The sequence below is a fragment of the Melozone crissalis genome, unplaced genomic scaffold, assembly GCF_028551555.1.
Source record: "Melozone crissalis strain CALT ecotype California unplaced genomic scaffold, PUWL_Pcris_2 ptg000045l_1, whole genome shotgun sequence".
NCBI lineage: Eukaryota > Metazoa > Chordata > Aves > Passeriformes > Passerellidae > Melozone > Melozone crissalis.
In genome coordinates this window covers 14,298,517-14,320,401 of record NW_026535823.1, presented here as the reverse complement: position 1 = coordinate 14,320,401, position 21,885 = coordinate 14,298,517, and the positions used below count along the sequence as shown (strand labels likewise).

Sequence of the window (21,885 nt, the reverse complement as noted above, 5' to 3'; positions counted from 1 at the left end):
GCAGTTGAGTCTAGCCCTTCATAAACACTAGCATTAACATATGAAGAAATCCAGTTCTATTTTTAGTTGCAGCTTCTGAACCATGAAATTCTGTGCAGCTTCTCCTCCTCTTTCACCAGCTGTCCAAAGGGAAAGTTCTTGGTTTTCTTTGGTTTAGAGCATTCTCACCTGCCTGTATTCACTCTCCCAAGGCAAAGATGAACACAGACCTAACAGGTTTTGCACACCAATGTTTTCTATGGTAAGAGAACTCCTAAGTTTCTGCAAAGCTGAAAGGCAAAATTTAACATCTAATGCACTTAAAACAATGTATGCACTACAGCAAGTGATGCCACACAGATACCTGGTACTCTTCTTATTGCAGTCAGCAGCCCAAGACTGGAGTGGATGTCAGTGATCTGAGGCAAAGGTTTCTGGAGGTGTCTGCAGGGTAGAAGCTGATACCAGCAGGTGCAGTTTGCAGCCTCAGGTAAAAGCAGGTCCATGTTCCTGCAGCATTGCCCTCTGAGTCTAACTACAGTTAGACAAGTCTTAAATAGTCACAGCAATATCTTTATGCTGTTATGCAATTAAAGATGGAATGAAAATGTAAATGCCTCGTTTTTATTTAAGCAGTCCTTTGACATGCATTATTTTCAAAACTGGAACTATCTACAGAGAATAGTTTAAGCATTTCCAATTCCAGAGGATGCATAGTGCCTGTAACAATTAAGGAATGTAGTGGAGCACCCAATTCCACAGTGGACATCTGCTGTAGAGTGCCTGAAGCAATCTTCTCATCTAGAGCACCAACACGAGCAAGGCCAACACAAATTGTGTTTTCAGTAATTTCTGTAAGAAAGAAGATGAAATGTTTAATTTATTGACTAATGGTCCTATCATAAGGGAAAAAATACTCAAAATGCTTAAACCTTAACACTGCATTCTTAAACCTTCAATTATTAAAATATTGGAGTGGCCTAGAAAGAAACTTGCTATTCAAAGAAAATAAAACTTAAGGATGTTGATAAGGAAGAATTCATTCAGGATTGTGTTCACTTTGAGGAACCTGCTGCTTCTGATTCATTCTATGTAAAGGATAAAATTAAGGGATTTTCATTTTAACAGTGCTGAAGGAATAAACTTTTTAAATGAGGAGTAGACCTAGATGAATTTGTTAGAAAAAAATTCTGTGACACAATTGCATCATCTTTATGAGTTGCTGTGCTTTTACCCTTGGTCTCAATAAACATTTCACAGTTTGTTCCTGACCAGTGTTAAGAATTCAAGGTGAAAATGACAGTTCTGCATCTTTGGGTTAACCTAGATTCCTGCTGGTGTTCACACAGAGCAGAGTGTGACCAGTCTAAGTAAAACAGAGCTGAGATTTTTTTAAAGCTTGACTGATCTAAAATGCTCAGAATCCTTTTGCCTCCTGCAACTCTAATGGCTCAAAGAGCTCACAGTTCCACATGGATAGAAACAGTGCAGGGTTTCCAGACTGAGGCTTTGACTGTAGCTCCAGGAGCCACCAGTGCAGCTTCACTGCTGCTCACTGAACTGTGCTGGGCTAAATCCATCTCGTGACTGGGATTTAGGGCAGCCCAAATCCACTGCAGAGCAGAATTCTGGGAGTCAGGGGAGGGGAGTGGAGTTCAGAGGCTCATCAAGACGTGTGACTGGAGAGGGGTGGTAGCAGACAGCAGCAGTCCAATCATACCTGGTTTTTCTCCTTGGAGCCTTCTGTTTTGAATAATGGCAAGAAGCTGTTCTGCAGCTTGATTCACACTCATGTAACGTGGTGGCTCATAAATCTTTCTTCCTCTGCAGGGAAGGAAAAGCAGAGAAATTTTACATATAACCCATTTTGTTATCCCCAGCAATCTTACAGCTTATTTCAAGAGACCTCTAGACCAGCAGGTTGAATTTAAACAGGCCCAGGCTCTCAGGCTGGGTCTTTTAGACAAGAGTGGAATTTTTAAAGAATACAGAACTATCTGTTGTGCTCTCACCACACCTGTGAAACAGCTGGGCTCCAGCTGCCAGATCACTTAGATCCCAAAAGCAAATTCAACTGCTAGAAGCAAGATGCTGGTTTTGCAGCTACTCTTGAAGGATGCATTAGACTTAAATCCAAGGGCATACAACTGTTTTTCTGTTAAATGCCCTGTAGACAGATGATTACAGACTAGAAATATATTCTTAAATGAAATGCTGCTTTCTTTGCCAACTGCGGATTCAGTCAAACAGATTTTATTTTGAAACTCCAGAATAAACAAACCTCAATGATACTGTGAGACTTCACAAATGTTAATTTAGACCAGTTGCAGCATGTGTATAGAGGAGCCATTTATATTCACCACTGTGAAAACATACAGATTGCAGAGATGAGTAAGATGTGGCAAAAGCTTTTTGAACACAGTTAAATGAGCTTAAGAGCATTTTCTGTATTTTGCTTATTTAACTCTTTAAGAAGGGTGTTATGTATTCTGCACTTTGCACTGTGTATAAAGAATAAAATTAGAACACTGTTTCAGATATTAATCTGTTTCAGGAGATGGCAGAACAGTAGAGAAATAACACTTCATTCACCAAGAGGAAAGCCTATCTGTGTCTGACTTAGTGCTTCTCACAGGAACAGTTACAAAAAAGATCATGTTCTGCTGCAACTCCATTCACTTACTGTAAATAAAGCCAGGCCCTATTGCAAGGAACAAAAGAGTTTCATCCTGATAAGAAACAAAAGACAGTGGCCACCAAGAAGCACAAGAGAAGAAGGCAGGTAAGTTCAGTATTAGATTATGGGCACAGAACCTTTGTTCCTTGTACAAAAAAGCCTTGGTAGGGGCACTGTATGTTTCTATGGATTTTCAAAATGGTGACTCACTTCATGAGATTCTCCAGAGACTGCTCCTTCACTTTAATATCTGTAGAACAAAACACATTAAAACACAGCTTTTCTACAAGCTTCCCACTTAGTCTTCTATGTAGGTGAAGTTTTAACAACGTTTTAGCTATTATTAATATTGTAATATTATTATATTTAGCTATTAGAATATGGATCACACTGTACTGTTTCATCTGTTAGTTAAGCTCAAAGCCTGTGACTTTATGCATGTGATTTTACCCAACAATAGGGCAAATTCCACAGATTTCAGAGCAACACAGCCAAATAAAAATCCTGGTAAATATACAAATAGGCATATTTACCATAAGATAGTTAAATACTAGCACGTTTGAGCACACCAGTTCATTGGGACTACTCTTAAATTATGAGCACTTTATGTCACAGAATGTAAAGCAGTCTGACTGCTCATCACTGCCATGCAGGAACCTGACTTTCATTAGCACTTCCTTCCTGTCCCAATCAAAATTTAGAACAAAATTCTCTTATGGGAAAATAAAAGGATTTGGGCAAAACTGAAATAGAGAAGGGGTCAGATAGGTAAGACTGCTGCCAGTTTTATGAAACAGATTGATCATAATCTTTCCAAGAGGAATCCAAATGTTACCTGTACTCAAACACCCTTCTCCCCGCCCCCTACAGAAAGCTGGATACACTTTTAACCTCAAATAAGTATTCCTTGTTACATAATCAACTTCTAAACCAAAGTGACCCAGATGAAAGGGGTTGCAAAACCCCAAGATTGTAAGTGCCCAGTTTACCACATTGCTTCTACATCCATGAAGTCACTTTCAGTTCAGAAATTTATCAGCACTAACCTTTTTAATGCCACATTTGCTTATCTGGTGATCTAATCAGTTGGGTAAACACTCAATACACAAACTAAAAGGCAGGAGAGTGGCTGCTGCTCACCAAGTAAGCACAGGGTGTGCATTCCATTCCGCCTGTTCTTCTCAATCTTGTCAAAGAAGCTCTCTGGTTTCCATGTATCTGTCCAGAACACTATGGAAACGGTTTCTCCAAAATTGTACAACTGTAAAACAGAGCAAATGCAGTAACACACATGAGCAATAAGAAAAAATAAGAGCATTCAATAGCGTTAAAGGCCAAGTAATGAACTACCTGTAAAGTTTTTGCTCCATTCACCTTTCCAATGCATAATGAGCAACTTTCTATTTCTACTTTCTATTGTTACTCAACTCTGAAGTCCTTTTAAAGGTAAAAACTTTGTAAGATTAGCACCAAAATCATTATTTGTTACTTCTTACTTTGGCTAAGGGTTTTTTATTTCTTACTTTGGTTAAGGTTAGACAGCTTGGAATAATACTATAATTTAATGTTTTGATTCTATTGATTTAAATGGCATTTTGCTGCAGATGGAAGCTGTAGCAGTCAAAAGAAGTTACAGTCTAAGGAGATAGTGGATATGAAGATCTGAAGACAGATTGTGCAGGAAGCAGAGAGGTACAACATTGTTTATGCACATATGGAAAGAATATTGCTGGCAGATCCTATGTCAAGCATACTCACTGATTCTATTCTCAGCCTTAACACATTTATTACTGTAAGTAAGTCCCTCATCTTGCTGAGACATTTGAAGCCACAGTCTTGCCAATTATCTCTGGTGATGCAAAAGGGAAAGTCATATGTAACTTAAGGCAGTATCTGGCTTGGAAGTAGGTTTTGCCCTGAAATAGGGGAATACCAAGCATCAGTTTTGGTCTATTTAGCTCTGGACTGGGGCCACCCCAGATGGATTTTACAGCTTGCCAATATTCTGTCTGCTCAAGCCCACCAGAGAAACAACAGCTACATGAACTACCCTTCTCACTTTCTCTGTACTCCTGGAAGGAAAAGCTGCTTTTCCAAGCCCATGAAAGGAGACAAAGGCACTGTGTATGCTTTGGCAGAGGACCCTGTGTAGAAGCAGCTCTGGCAGCCCTGTGCCATGTGGGGATTCCCCTATACATCCTTCTGTTACTGTGGCATTAGCCTGTGGCTTTAACTCCTTTATGTTGGTAGAGCAGAACTTGAATCACAGCAGAAACATGTTTATTTTCAAAAGCTCAAATTTTAATCATTCATGCTGATAAAATTTATTCAAAGATTCCTGGAAGATAACTGAAAACATTTCCTCTTTTAAGTATTTCATTCTAGCACGAGGACAAGAACATACTGGGTACATTTCACAACCTAAAGGTTCTTCCAGTAAATACAGGTTGAACCAAATAAGTTGCTCCTGATGTAACTTTCCTGATATTAGCTATTTCAAGGCTGTGTTCTAGAAAATAAAAAGAAAAATCAAAGTATGCTTTGCCTATTTTTCATGTGGCTGCCTAGAACTCATTCCCATTTTGTACCAAATCTGTAGAAAAACTATTAGAAAAGAAGTTTCTCCTTCTCCGTGTCACTGTCAGAGCATCTGGGAGCGAGATACCTTTAATCTCCCTGTAGCATTCCTGCAAATTTCCAGAAGTGCTGCAATGTCTGATACCAACCTAAGAGCTCCCCATCAGCACCTGAAACCACTGCAGCCACTTCCCCAAAGCAGCAGTCCTTGTTCAGGACAATTAACCTTAAATCTTTCTTACCTTGGCCCTTTGGTGTTTTGATAAACCAAGGAAAAAAACTTCCACCTCTGCCCTTTAGGAAATGAAAGGAAAGGATATGCAGAAATGGGAAAAATGTTAATATCTGTGAGGTATTTTGTTGGGAACCAGAACTCCTAAACCACTCTGCCACATGTTAAGAATAAGCTGGACTTTCAACTTTATACCATACATTGCTAATTCTGATTGTTAACATTCTCTTTTCCATTACTCATTACAAAGATCCTCCTTGCCAACAAGAAGTTAAGCAAGTTATCCTTTTCCCTGCCAATCATTCACTAATCTGTCCTCTGTTTACAGGGTTTTGCATTAATACTGAAGCCTGGATGTCAAAAAAGAGTAAAATATTTTTGTAAGAAACTGCCTGTCTATTCTGTAGAAATACCTTCAGAACACCTTCATGAAGAATTGATACTACAGACAACTGTACTTAGTCTCAAAAAATACACCTGTTTTCTCAGCACCTGGAAAGCACAGAAGTAGTTTCTACACCAATAAGATAGAGTAGGAGACATATTTCATTGACCTCCTGGAAATGCTTTTGCAGTTTATGCCCCTCTACTAACTAAACTTGTGAAGAACAGATATCCTAGGATTAATGTGCACAGATTTTACTTTAAATTACAGAGGGAGGAATACTACTTTGGAAAGTCCCTGGTACACCATCAATCTGAATGCTGAGGAACTGAAGTAGTAAGTGGGATACCTCTATTGTGCTTGAATACTTACAACCAATTACCTTACAAACACTTCTACAGACACAAACCAATATTTCTTCCTCATCCAGTATTTGATCTCTGCAGATATGTGACATTTAAGAAAACATAGGAACTGCACTTCACCAGGGCAAGCCTGCATTAAGAAAGACATAACTGTATCAGAACTTACACTTTAAATGCTCTCCCTCCTCATGCAGAATTCAATTTGTTCCTAATTTAATTTCCTCTGCTGTGCTCTAACTTCCACCTTTTGAACTTGTGAATGAATTATCAGACTTTCAAGAAAAGCCTTGCAGCAGAGAGAGCAGTAAATGCCAAAAATGGCACTACTATCCTAAGGATTCAGGAGTTACAGAAGACAGCAGGTCCACTAAAGACAAAAGCCACTGAAATTAAAATGCCCCAACCAAAAAAGGCTGCAGAGAGTCCCAAAATTCCAGGAATCATCCTTCTCACTGAAATAGAGCTGTCTGACATGTTTGCTAACCAAGGAGTGTTACAACACAACTAAGGATTACTGCCATGCTTTGAGACTGTTCAGGAGTTCAGTAAGATGATGAGCTGTGTGTATTTGCAGAGACCAGGGATTGGCTGTATAGTGGCTGGCACAGCTCTAAAGAGAGGCAGCAGCAAATGAAATTTCACAGCCAACTTGTGTGTGCTGCACTTTACATGAAGCATGAGGGGTTTAGGAGTGGGCAATGTGTGCTTTGTACAAGCCCCAACATCTCAGGCATCACACTTGCACTGTGAGCAGATTTGTTAATGTGCCTACATTCTGCTCAGGCACAAAAGTGCCAGAATTTCAAAGGGGCACAGTGAAATGGTTGGACAGATATTTCATGTTTTCAGCTTGGGAACCAAAGTTCTTACCTTCTTCTCAATGCTCAAAAACATCACAGAAAAGTTTCAAAAGGTCCTTTTGAAAGACCTGAGTCTTTGGAAATACCCCTTTCTCCGCACCCTCCCCCACGTAGTGACTGGCTTAAGCAAAACTCTGTGCATCAAATTTTGCAATGCAATAGCTCAAGTCAGCAAAGGAAGCCAGCACTCCACTGTGAGGCAATGCCCTGCTGCTAGAGTTTTCTCACAAAACACTGCAGAAAGCTCTTCTTCAACTCACAGTTACATCACCTCAGGACAAGATATAAATTCCTATTTTATTTACACACATGATATGAAAGAACGATTGACAACTTTTGGTGCTTGTTTTCTGTTAGTATTTTAATCTTTCTATTAATGCTATTTCTTATTTTACTTCTTGTTTATACAAGCAGAATTGATCGCAAATTGAGAGGCCAGAATGAACTGTGAGAGGAAGTACCATGATCTCACCTTGGAAAATCTTCATGCAAGTGGAATTTCAATGAAACTCCTGAGCCACTTTGTTAAAGACCAGTCTGATATCAAATACCTGAACCTGTCCTGATCAATTGTCCTCACTTGAAATCATGGTGTGGTCAAGCACCACAAAAATTTAGGGCATAAAAGACAGAACAAGCTGACACTAAATAGGGAAATTAAAAAAGGAAGATCCACCATCCCCTCTAGAAAGTACTAAAGCAAGCAGGATAGAAGATGCAAAATAATAGTAAAGGTCAGTTGGCCAACAGCTGCAGAGAAACCAAGAAGTAAACATTTCAAAACACAGACATCTATTTTTACAGCATCTTTCCCAGAATTATTGCTGTATCAGCTTCAATGGTGACACAGCAATTTTTCACTTATGAACCTATCTCCTTTCCTAACATTTCAAACAGCTTCAGAACTAGTCACAGGTCTGATTCTTCCCAAAAAAAGGAGTTATTACATTCTTCAGACCTGCCACCATACACAACCAAATACCTGAGACCACCTAGGTCTGAAATGCTACAGAGCCATGTTCTGGTCCCAGGTCACACTGCAGATAGTTCTCACAGCACAGGAATTATGTGAATGATGGAAATTCAGACTCTTCCCAGCCTAATCACAACCCACTGGTAGGAACTAAGAGGCTTTTTCTCCTAAGACTATTCCTCTTGGAATAGTGGATTTAGAGACTGCAGAGCACCTTGCATTATCCCAGGTTACTTCCTGATAGATCCCAATGAGCATACCCAGAAAAGCTAAGATACATTTTCTTTTTCTTTGTCATAGGCGTTCTGACATGATGGTATGCAATGTTCATCCTCAAATATATAAGGAACCTGAGTCAGGTTTTTCCCTTTATTCTCCCTAACCTGTTACAACCCTCCAGATCACATACATCAAATTAAAGGGCTCCTGCTGCTCTTTGTATTATATATTGTTGCTTGATAGCAGTTTAAGAAGTTGTGTGATTGTCAACAAAGAGCTAGCAGAATCACTCAATCTTTGTTTTTTCTTGGAATTGGTCATATGAAACAACCACAAGCTTAGCTCTAGCCCTTTACACTACCTTATTTAGTATCACAGACCTTTAGCAACTTCAAATGCCTCTCATGAGAACCTTCACATGAAACTGAAAAGTTTTACCATTCACCTACATGTGGCTTTGACTCCTTTTTGTACTGCAAGTTGAGAGATCGCCCTAGCTGTCCCAAAAACTTCCAGTTCCCTTAGTACATGCCAGAGAGAAAGGAACTGGGAAGAAAACACACTTGGCTGAGGGAAACCCACTCCATATAATTGCAGTGTTCAGAAGGCAGCTGAGACAAATCACATAAAATCAGTTGAAGGGACAAGCACATTTTGCTTTAGCTGCCTCTTGGATCTGCTTAGGAAATAGCCACTCCATAAGCAGAACAAAATTCAGCTATCAAAATACTGAGAAAGCAAACTTGCATAGGAGAGGATTTGCCCCCCAAGGTAATGCCACCTTATCTTTAAAACCTTCTAAGATTCTTTCTGTCAATATCAAGCAATGTTTCCTTCCTGCCCTGATGGTGACTTGGGTTACTAATATGAAATGAAGATATCTAATAGAAAAAAAAACCCCAAACCTGATTAAATAGATGTTTCTGGGTCATGTTTGCTGGTGACAAATAGCACTAAGTTGGACAGCAATTGTGAGTAATGAAAGAGTGTGACTAGCACTGATTTAACCTTTAATTGGCTTGAGAAATAAATGCCAACTTCTTAAAGGCTCAGAAACTGTTAGTAACTGAAAAAACAGAAATAGAAAACAGTTTAACAGTCAGTAATTTTGTGTACAGTCCCCTCCTATTAGAGCAGAGTGTTTTTGAAGATTTGGGCACACAGAGAGGGTGGGACTCAGAGGCTCCACTCCTGCAGCTACTACAGGGTTTCCATTTGACTATGAGCACAGTAATTAACGATAGCATCCTTCAGCTTCTTCATCTTTAAATAGTATTTTTCAACTTGACACTGGAAATGTACTCACCTGTTCAGCAAAACCTCAAAAATAACACAGTAAGCATTGCTTTTGCATTTAAGTGACCAGCTGCTAGCAAAAAGGCTATTTTCTATTTTATAACTGTAATTTTCTTACAAGAATTAAGAGGACTGCAAACATAAAACCCAAGATGCGTCACTGAAAGAAACAAGGGCACACACAGATGTTTGTTCTGAAGCTATTCAGCTGGAAAGTGGGTACATCTCAAAAGAAAGGCAGCTCTTTGCTGTTACATGTTTTTTTCCTAGCTACCCAACCAAATGCTTTCAAAACGAGCAGCACCATTCAGAACTGAGCGTCTCATTTTAGCCTTTTATCTCATCTTGTGACTTGCCTCCAGCTTTGCCCTTTAGTTCTCAGTCCTCTTTCTTTATGTTAGTGCCATGATCTCAAGGCATTTCAAGATACATCATTCCTTCACATGCACCACAGGTCAGCATCATGCAGAATCTTCCAGATGTGTTTGACCACCAGCAGTTCTACCCCAAGGACATATCAGCAGCACTGGGTCAGAGAGAATTCTGTCCTGAGAGCACCAGTCTGGCCACCGACTTTCCCAAACCAACCCAGATGTCATGCATATTAGAAATGAAGGAGAAATATGCAAATTACAGATCCTCATTTTCCTGCCTCTTTATTCTAGGGCTAAAAGCCTTAGCAATCAGCCCTATTCTGAAAAAATGAGAGTGGGCACAGGTACAGCCTGTGCTTCCCTGGCAGTGTCTGCAGATACCAAAGTGCCTGACTGTCCTCACTGGTGCTTGCTCCCCACCACAACAGGAGTCAGAGTGACAAACACACCCATGTGGCAGACTCCAGACAAAGGAGGTGGACCTGCAGAGAACATGCTAAGAGGCACTGACATAGGAGCACGTTTCTTGGCTTCTTCCCCATAACTGTATTCTTTTGTTTTTAAGGGAAAACAGCTTCTTCAGCCTTGGAAAGAAAAAAATCTGCTACAGTGAAGCACAGCAAAAACAGTGTAAAAGAGGGAGGCACAGCAAATCAGTGCCTTATGCACAGTCAAGACTACCACTTTGCTAAGTTATACTAACCCAGCACAGACTGTGAGAGCTTCCAAGAAGTTTAATTTTCAAAATTAAAACCCCATTCCTTTTTTCTGTATTCCAAAACAGTTTCACTAATTCTGTTAAATGATGAGATAGAAAAAAAGTATTTGAAAATAGATATGCACCCCTCTTTATTATTTGGCAAGAACTACAACTATGGAATGAAGGTAACAAACCATCACTGATACTGTACCAACTTCACTAAATCACTGTACAGGAAAATTGCACAGTACCAGAATGTTGTTGGCTGCACAGAAACATTGCTCTGATGACCAAAGATGTTCTTTTGTGACCAGACTGTGCTGTGGCTGCATTTCACTGACAGCCTAATCAGCAGTTACAGCTCGCTACGCACATGGCTCTCTGAACGGCGTATAAAGGTGTTTCCTGTTTTTCTCTACTAAGAAAGAGAGAGGGCTTGTATCACAATCAGATTAAAACAAGAAAAAAAGCAAAGCCTTTTCTGTGGTGAAGCAAAAGAGGAATCCCTCCCATTGACAGGAACTTTACAATTGGAGACACAATAACTCCAAAATTAAATTGATGGCAGGAGACAGCCATGGAACGTAAAGGCTTTTGAAAGAAATTATAAACTTCCAACACAACTCTAGTTAATCAAAGGCTGCTTTTTTGTAAGATACACCTCACTTGCTGTTTATGCCAGTAAGGAGCAATCAAGACTTAAATGTACAACTGGTTATATTCAGCCTGGTAATGCAATCACTATTTCCTAAAATGCCTTCTATGACAACAAGAATGTGGACTTAGGAGAAGGCAGCCCCTCCCAAGGCAGAATGGAAAAGGGGAGTAATGCCAGAGTGAATAACATCACGTTTCCTTTATGGTCTGCTCCCTTCAGCAAGGGATAAGGGAATAGCAATCTAATCTCCAAAACTCTGCATATGTGAATAATCTTATGGACTGTTTATAGTCTACTCACATTAGGTTTCTGGCCCTTTTTTTCAATTAACCTAAAAGCTACATACTGCTCCTTCCTATGCCTGGCTGAACTGTGGGGGAAGCAAACTTTCAGAAAACTTAAAAATCTCTTTGGGCCTTGCATCTTCCTTCCTAATGAATGTAAGAGAACAGTAAAAACAGAGAGAGAGTAGTAGAAACTACTTGTCAACAATCTGACAGCAGCAGCAAACTTTACAGCACCATCAAACCAAAAGGGGAAGGGTGAGCCCAGCCGCAACTCTTGTTTTACTCACCCTGGTAAGTGCAGTCATGCGACAGCTGCTATTTGTCTGCTGGGTACATTTTAGACACCAAGAAGCCCATTTCCTTTCTAAAAGATAATTTTGCCCAAGTCTTGCAGCAATAGGCAGGCATCACTATGAAGGTGCTCACAAGAGAATTATAAAGAGTGTGAATGCTGTGCAGCATTCCCTTTAGCATTAGCTAACGGGATAGGTGCCACTGCATTGGTTTTGAGCCAGGTCAGACAGGGTGTTCAGATTTCTAATCAAAACCAAAGATAATACCCAAACTCATTGACACAGATTTTCTGCTGTTGGCCAGCATTACTATTTGAATGGAGTTTGGAGTATTGAAGTAATTTGAATGTACCAAGCGTTTGCTGAAATTAAAATAAATTGTGTTATTTTTTGTACTTCTAGGAAGGAATTCCTCCTTCAGTAATGGAAAGTTATTGTTCAAACCCCCAACTTGTCTGTAGTACATTTACACTCCTGTGCTTGCTTTTGGCTTTTGTAAAGTGGGAACTTGGTTTTGGGGTCCCATACACAGGGAATCATTCTGAACCTTGAGAGGGCAGGTTCTATGTTAAAATGATGAATGAAAACAAGAGAGGGAAGCTTCATCTAATTTATATGTGATTAGTTATGATTTATACAATACCACAACATCTTTCATGAAGTGAAAGTAATAATGGACCTATGTGTAAAAGGAAGTATTTTCTTTGGGAACACTAGACCTTTTCTACTTTAGCCATTCAAGATGCACAACAACTGTCATTTGTTTTACTAGTCCTTGACTAAGCAAATCCCTCCTCTCTCATCAGATTGGCAGAAAGTGGAGACAGATCAAATTTTTTAAGAGAAAGAGTGCATGATATTCAAGATTTTGGAATTATGATCTGAGTTGGACATATGTGCAGGCTTGTGCATGTATTTCTTATATGACAAGATCTGCATAGTTGTCTACAGGATAACAACCTTATTTAAGAATAAACTTATCAGGTATTACCTGATTTTACCAGCAGTAGTAAAAGGAAGCCAACATGAACAAAGCTTCATCTGTAAAATAACTTTAAATACCAAAGGCTCCTGGGGCAGAAGGTAGTTAGAAAGCAGAAAAGAATAAATGTGTTACTATTCATTTTCATATGAGTTCATCAAAAAGGGCTTTTGCTGACATGTGGCATGCTAAAAAGAAGCGCTAAAAAATTCTAAGATTATGTGTACAGCTGTTACAGATCTTCAAAGTTGGGATTGCAACATGCATTGCCCCAGCAGTAGAGGAGCTCACCAATTCTCAGCTTAGCAGTTGTGAAACAACATGTATGCATACACAAAAATATTACCTGTAAACCACAGCAGCCCACTGCATTCATTATTGAAGCATTGTGAATGACCTTGTAAGGAATCCCCAATTTTACTGCACGTAGCACTAAATCACTGTGTGTTGTGGCCCTGTGGTAAGAAAAGGAAGGAATTAAACATTGAAAACATGGTGTTACCGAGTGTTAGTATCACTATAGTTTGTTTTGGAATAAAATTAAATCCTTCACAACAAGGACAATGCAGAGGTGGGAAAATGGCAACAATATCCCAGTGGTTACAGGAAAATAAAAACTCCAGTAAGGCTTCCATGTCATCTTCCCCAGCTGAAATGCCAGGCATCCTCAGTATGGTACAGCCCTTTGCAGCTTTCTGGCATCATTAGAACTGTAACACTGTTACAATGTCACTTTATAAAGTAGCCTTGGCAAGTACTTGAAAAGGGAAGTTCCATGTATCCTTTGTCTTCTGCAGGTGTCTGTTGAACATGCATTGAACTGTAAAGGTCAACTCTGTTTGGCACAAACTTCCACACAACTCCAGGATTTCGTTACTGGCTGCACAGCCAGGCCCTCTCCCATCTGCACCAGCGTGTGCCAGGAAAGCCCCACGCTCAGACAAGAACTCTGAACTGACAGAGGTGAACTGTGTGTTTACTTAGAAAAAACATCCTTAGACTGAATCAATTTTTCTAACAGTTAATCCAGATTACTCAAATTAACAATATCTAAATCTGAGTGATAAAGTTTATTCTGAAAGAATATTTTAGTATCAAACAGAGTTAAGTTCAGCTCCAGGTCTAAGGCTCAATAAACACATTGCAGTGATTGACAGCTGCAAGAATTACTGGGTTTGCAGTTAAGCAGTTAAGATTAGAGCCTTTTTAAAATGGTCAGTACATACAGATTAAGCAAATCTTTGAACTACAATGTTTACAAATGTATTTTGCTTGTATGTGTGCTTACATGTATGTGAAAACTGAAAATGGACCAACCCTTTGCCTAAATTTGTCAGACCTGATCAATGACCTTAGACATCTCATTCCCAAGATGAGACCACACACTTCTGTGTAGCCATTCCAAAGATGGAATGAAAGAAATAACATATGGCCATCAAAACAATAAACTAGGAAAATTGCTTTCAACCTGGCTTTGTTCAGTTACCCTAACAGAATTCCCCTGGTTCTAGCCTGATAATTTCAGTGCTGTGTGTCTGACCAGCACCCAGTCAGCAGATCAGGTGCTTCAGACTGGAACACAAATGTGGCAGCAGCTGGCAAAGCTGTAAAGATCAATATTTTTAAAAAGAAATCAACTTCAGCAGAAGAAAAAAAATGAGGAATGTGAATTTGGGAAATCTGACACCCTTACACAAACAGGCTCCCAGACCTAGGAGAAGGCAGCAAAGTGATCTGAACCAATACTTTAGTTACTATACAAACACTGCTCCTCAATTCCAGAAGCAAAGGTAATTTAAGAATGTCTACTCTAAGAGAAGAGGAGACTGGTTTCACAGCCTTGTGTTATTCCCTGCACATACAAAGGACAAGGAGCACTGGAGGATTTTGTGGTTATGCTAATACTGACCAAGGCATCAGCTGGCTTTATTCACTGAAATTTGCTCCAGACAGTATTTTTTTCTCCCAACAGATCTGTCTATAATGACTGTAGCTAAAGGCAGAAGTGCCCTTATGAGCACTCAGGTAATACCAGGAAAAGTTTCATGGAGTCATCCCTCTACAGGCAAAACTACAGCAGTATTCTTTGTCACTGACACAGAGGTTAAGTTTTATGGGTAGTAATAATATGGATGCTAACACCAGCCTGGAGTGGTGGACTTCCCATTGTCCTACTAAGAGCTAAGAACATAAACACTTAGAGAGAAGCAAATCATGCAAAAAAAGGGTGGTTTTTAACAATAACATAGTATGGTAAACAGAACTGAAGTATTTTGACATTGAAACTTATGATAACTGAGGCAGATCAGAATACTGCTTACAAGTAGCAGCTACATTTCAATCCATGTAGCTTGTTTTTTCCATCTTGTATATTTGTACCAGTCACTGGCTCAGAGCACAAGGGCACAGGTAACATGGCTCTACACTCTGCACGAATCAAGTTTGAATGTAAACATGGACTGCAAGCGTAATCAATATTTCTGAAATACAGAGTCATCTGCCCACAATTAGTTTAATATAATATTTTCTTGCCAATTGCCTTCAACCTGTATTTACATAAATTATCAGCTTTTGACAAATGTGTGCATTGCTCCTTTTTCCATAAACTCCATTTTTTCCATCACAAATAAGGTTCTCAGATTTCATTTTTCTTGTGCCCCTTAACACTGTGGTATAAATCTTGCATCACCAGCTGGAGATGAAAAGCTCTTCTGCATGGCTTGACATTATAGATTGATGATGCCTGACCAAAGAGACAGAAGGAGATCCTTCTGGTCATAGAAAAAGCCTATACTTTCCAGCAGGAATAAAAGTGGAAACAAAAGGCCTAATAAACCAACAGGAGTATACATTTATAATGACATACATGATTTTAAGAACTAGCATATATTAAAGCAGATTATACAATCAATAATCTGTATTGATTCTAAAATAATATAAAAGCTGCAGTTTATAAGTGCAAACAGCAACTAAAAGAATATTCCCCCAAAACAGCACATTTCTTATTTATTTGATAACACAGAATTTCTTCTGTTAGCAGACAAATCATGAGGCAAAGCATTTGTTACAAAAGGTAGCACAGAGAATAAAATGATAATGAATGAAATTATAGGTATCTGCTGAAGGAAAGATTCATACATTCTGGAGGATCCACATTCCAATCTATAATGGACATCTGGGCAAGGAAACTCCAAAGCAAGACAAAGTGTAGACAACTGTATGTATATTTTTAATACAGTAAGGACTGTACAGACATAAAAAGTGTTTCTGGTCTGAAAATCAGTTCCCTCAAAAATAACAACAGTTACAGAGTTGGATTCTTCCTACTGAAAAAAAAGAGTGATGAAGCTATAATTAAAATGTTGCTCTGTCTTACCCAAAAGGATCACCAACCACAAGAAATGCAACATCACAAACATCAGCTTCTTTTAAAAGGCTATCTGCTTCTTGTTCCACCATTTCTCGGTCAGCCAAAATCAATTCTTTTCCATAAAACTCTTCCTGGAAATTGAAATTAATAATAAACATCAAAATAAGACACTTAGGAACGTTTTTGTATGTCTCTGGGTGCTCACTCAGGAACACAGCCAATGGACACTGGAATAAGTAACTTTGTTATTCTCCCGAGCAGCCTGCCCCATGTCTTGGAGAACCTCACCTCTGTTTGCAAGAACACCTGAGCTTTGCATAGAGCAGCTCCTGAGCTGACAAAAATCAGTGAATGTGAACTTTACCCTGACACTGACTTGGTGTTCCGTGCTTTCTGTGTCAGTTGAGCAGCTGCACCTGAAGCAGCTCAGACCCACCTGCACTGAGGGTACCTGGGTGCACTCCAGGCAGAGTTCAGTTAAGATGCTGCTGTAAGGCACCCCCTCTCCCAGGCTGAGCCTAGCTCTTGGGCTACTTACAATACTGGCACCCAACCAGGCACAAACAGCACACTAGCTACACCACAACCTGTTCTCTCAGATTTTTCCTTAGTACGTTTTAGCTAACCACATCTAAGGAATGACTTCATATTAGTCCTTCATCTTGAGTTCTCTTTAAGAAGTGCTTTACCAAGCACACAGGTAAACATGTATTTGATCCTGTCCTTAAGTTTTCTTCAGCAGCTCAGAAATCATTGTGTCTCTTTGTACATTCTAAATGCCTTTATTTCAAGAATCAACTTCACACGTGTAAATGAAACTTCAGTTAGTTCTAGAACATGTTTTCTGATCATACTGAAAACATCTGCCATGTTGTATCACCATGCATTTTACATGCTCTTTACATGATTAATTTTTTTTTCCAGGGAAAAGACCAAGAAAGGTGGTTTTGTTCTAAGTAGTAGTCAGAAAATTTGTGTGGTATTATGAATAATAATAAATGGATAAAACCATTGAATCAGTTATCACCCAGAAAGGTTTTCCTCTGCCTTCTGTGACTTCTTTGCCCACACAGAACAGTGAATTGATGAGAGAACTGTAATCCCTGTACAGAAGCAGAGTGATGCTTCCGTAAAAAAATCCATCCCATAGTGACAGTAAAAGGTATGGGACCTCTGCTACCAGGCTACATGCCCTTCCCTGAATATGAGTTCCTGCCCATTTTTGAGTATTCCTAACTGTATAAAATCAGGTTATTATTTTCCATGTCAAAAAGACTGCAACCTGTACAGATTCAACAGAGAGACAACCAAATAAATGTGTAAGCAAATTTTGCATCTGTGATTCTGAACTACTGACAGTCACCCTGGAGTAATGCTGAGATCTGCACTGAACCAACTGCAGCAAAGTTTGACACCCCACTGGTTTTCATCAGCCTAGATGCACATCAGGACAAGGGAGCTGGGTTGTAAAGCAGAGCACCCCATAACAGCACAGATCCCTTCCATGGGCTGCCACTGCACCAGCCTGGCTTGGGCCCAGCACTGTGAGCAAGGGACGCTCCAGAACAGATTGGGGGCAGCCCCAGGAACACACCTTTCAGTCTGCCTTCATCCAAGGGCATCTATTTGCATGCTTTGAGACTGCTCCACAATGCTAAGCAAAGCATGCTAAGTAGAGAATAGATAAACAGTAAAATGTACACTCACTGGGAGGTCACTGGGTCCAAACAGTTCTTTCACCAAACTCAGGGCCAATTTGGATGGTCAACATCAAAGGACTTTTAATATACATTTTAGGCCATCCCAATAACAAGCTAGTCTTGTCATTTGAATTTTATGACCTGATTTTAATACCATCAATAGAGAAGGATTTCTGGCAAGTCTCTGCAGGAAAAGATCTGCTCTTTACTTCTTGAGAGTTTTTCTCTAACTTTTCATGCTGCTTAGGAGAGAATGACCACCAGATTAGTAAACAGACTATTCAGCATTGTCACTTGTATGTAAACCAGGCTGTATTACAAACACTTGGTTATTAACTTCTATATTCCCTCTTAAGTGTTTTAGGTAAGACAACATTTTTACTTTGTTTTTATTGATCTTTTTATCTCATCTTTGGCATTTCAAGGTCTGCAAAAGACTTAAAACAGTAAGAAATATATGACAAGAAAACCCAAAATAATCACATCAAAAACTGTCAGCATTTTCCTATTATTCAGTGTTTGATTTTCAGATGGATAGGAATCCATTAATTTTTCTACTGATAGCAAATGCTCATTTTGAAAAGTAAAAATCTCCAAGTAATCCTTTCCATCTAGCAGTTTTCCAACTATCAAACGACCACAAAGAACATTTTGTTTTGAATGAAATGACTACAATTTAGACTGCTTCAGTGTACTGAAAAGAAACATAAGCTACAGAGCATATCTTCATACAGCACATAAACCAGAGATGCTCCAAATATTCTAGCCTACCTTGTACATGGCAACCACGTAATGCTGATTACAAGCTATAGGTCTCACATGCTCTGTGTATCTGCAGCTCTGCATACAGGTACATTATGGCCATACAGCACCAAGGCCCACACAGCATCAGCTTATTCAGAGGCAAGGTCTTTGGTCTGTGGGCAGCTATGCCATTTTTTGGTATTATTTCTGCATTCAACTTCATCTTTCTATGACCATCTGTGACCTCCTCAGAGTTACAATTTGCACATTTTTACTACTCTTGTCTTCCACGAGGTGCGTTTACTAACAAAAAACTTAATCTCCACGTTGTCCAACATCTCTGACTGAGCTGTGCCTGTTCTGGGAATCCCAGCATGGTGAGGCAGCTTGGCCCACGTGGAAATGTGACATAATGAAATTGCTATTCCCAGCAGGCATGCTATAACACCTCAGGCTGATACAGAGGGGCAGGGCTTCAAAACATGTGCTTTTCTAGTATGACTTTTAGATGGAGTTCTTTTGTTGCTGTTTTTAAACAGATTAGACACTTTCTAACCAAGTCCTCCAGTATCTCAGGGTTTGCACATATTGATAGGCTTTGAGATGAAAACTAGCGCCAACAGTTGTAGGAACATTTTATTTTTGCTGCACTCTTCTTGCTAAGTAGCAAAACAATTTCTCCTAGAGAACACGGTATGTGAAGGTGCCGTACATGAATCTCCCGAGAAAGGGCACCGCTCATTTCTCCCCCGGACCCACCAGCCCCAGCACGCCCCGGCCCGGGGGCACCAGAGGCCTCGGGCCCTGTGGCCGGACCTACCAGCGCCTCCTTGCCCACGGTGAGCACGGACGTGTAGGCCTCCAGGTACACCCTGCGGCAGCGCCGCACGGCCTCCAGCCCCTTCACCGTGATGTCCTCGGCATCGCCCAGGCCCAGCCCCACCAGGTACAGCATGCTCGGGGAGCGCCCGGCCAACACTCGCCTCACCAGGGAAACCAAGCGGCCTCAGCCGGGGCGCCGCACGCCCCACCGCTCGCCGGGACCGGGGCCCAGGCCTGGGGACAGCCTGGCTCTCGGCTGCTCGTTTCCCGGCTCTCGGCCGCTCGTTTCCCGGCTCCTAGCTCTCCGTTCCCGGGCTCCTCTCGTCCAGCTCCCGGCTGCCCGCGGCGCCGTTGGGGCGCAGGGGCCGCCGGGAGTCGTAGTCCCAGGCCGCAGCTGGGCTATGGCAGCGGTGGGCAAGCCCGGTGCGGGCGGTGTCCCTGCAGTGCCAGTCGCCAGCGGCCACAGCATCCCTGTGCTGGGGCTCGGTAAGTGGCGGCGGGCCCGCCCAGAGCCCGCCTCCCTGCCAGAGGCGTTGTGAGAGGGCGGGGGTCACCCCGGGGCCCGGCCTGGCCGGCTCGGCAGGTTCGGCGCTGCCCTTGGCCCGCGGCCGGACTCGCCTCAGGGCAACCCGGACCGGAGCCTCCTGCCGAGCTGCCCTCGCTGAGCCGGGCGGGCCTGGTGTCCCTCCGACAGAGAGCCCGGTGTCCCTCCGAGAGAGAGCCCGGTGCTGCCGGGTGAAGCTTCGTGCCCTGCCACATGCCAGCAGCTCGGCCTGCTGGGCAGCGCTGTGCTCGCAGCGCCGCTCCCCTCCAGCTGCCCCGCGGCAATGTGCCGTGTTCGGGTGGCTCGGGTGTCCCTTCTTCGGAAGCTTGGCAGCAGAGTTCTGTTTAGAGCAGATTCTCATGATAGAATGAACCTTACCGCACCTGTTGAACTGAGATCCTGTGCAGGAATCTCAGCGTCTGTGAGGCACAAGGGAATGGTGGTTGATGATAATGATGAATATTTGATGCAGCTGTCTCTTACACAGTCACTGCATAATGAGCAAAATGTTGATCAGAAATTACTGGTTTCTTTTGTTTTGCTGTTTTTTGGTTGAATATTTTAACCTGTAACATTTACTGTCAATTTACTTTTCTTGCAGATATTTTTATAAAATTATAGAAAAAATAATGTAAATGGTCTTTTTTAGAGAATGGACTTGATTGTCTTTATCCATTGTTTCAGTATATGCTGAACTGTGCTTTAGTCTACAGAACCACCTTTTTGTTAGAGGCTGTAATAAATTTCTTGGGTTATGGGTAGAATAAACTGACTAGAAAGCAGATATGCAGAAAGACTCCTTTGTACTCTGCACCCAATAGCTGTTCCCTGTCCTTTTGCTGTACTGGAAAGTTCTGAGTAGTTTATTGTTATGCCTGAACTCATACCACAGTAAATGGACAGTGGCATACAAGAAAATCAAGTTTGAAATTTTCTGGCCCAGTAGCTTCTGCCAGGTATGGCTTTCCAGGAGCTTCTCTTGACTTTCAAGGAACTTCTCTTGACTTAGAGTGGTGGAGTTGTCATGAGCAGGATTTGGTTCTTTGATTTCACTTACTTGTCTTGCTAGAGTAACACTTTACATGCTGCTTTATGCAGACTGCAGATCTTTGAGGATTGTGTAATAGATAGGAACCAGTCAAGTCATTTTAAGAAATCCTTGATATACACTGCAAAATGCTGAGAATTTAAGAAGAGAAGGGAGGGGAAAAAAAAGGTGAAGACTTGCCATGCTTGCCTTTGTGGTCAAGCTATAAATACCAGAATATGCAGCCCAACACAATGGGATCTTTACGGTAGCTGTTCTCACTTAACTTCTCTTTTCCACATTAATTGCTTGTTTTTGTTACAGTCTTACTGCATTAACTAATATTGCAATGCAAAAAAATTTACTTGGATATGAAGTAGAGGCAAACTTTCTTAAATGCATTTTCTGCAAGACCATTTTCTGCAGGATTTAAGATTTGTTTACCATTTTTTATCCCTCTAAACATGCAGACCTAATTGCCTCAAGGACAACTTTAATAGATACAGATGTTGCATCTGTTGTTAGATAATCTTTCTAAAAGCTTTAGAGGGATAAATAAAAGATAAATATGCATAAAGATGGTTTCAACTGTCCAGTTGTGCCACCTGGGAGGCAAGTCAGATAGCAAGTTACTTTGAGGTGATGAAACCCCTTTTGTAGTGTCTGAGAGCTGAATTAGGAGATGGGTAATGTGTTTCTTGTCCAGAACATGTGACTCAAGAGAGTGCCACCACACCCTGGAATAGCATTCTGTCACAATTATCTCTTCTTCCTCTTCAGGCTTCAGTTACCAAAAGGTACTTCTGATGGTGGTCTTTTGA

The 21,885-nt window shown here is 40.9% G+C and overlaps 1 protein-coding gene across 1 annotated transcript; it reads right to left on the bottom strand.

The window, feature by feature from the left end:
• Positions 1–581: 581 nt before the first annotated feature.
• DPH5 (diphthamide biosynthesis 5) lies at positions 582–19,962 on the bottom strand. Its single transcript, XM_054286262.1, is given in 9 exon segments — positions 582–831; positions 1,700–1,803; positions 2,867–2,906; positions 3,797–3,917; positions 13,204–13,312; positions 16,234–16,358; positions 19,492–19,670; positions 19,673–19,749; positions 19,751–19,962. Coding segments are annotated over 9 exon segments (1,191 nt in total). The 3' UTR covers positions 582–607.
• Between the last annotated feature and the right edge of the window lie 1,923 nt (positions 19,963–21,885).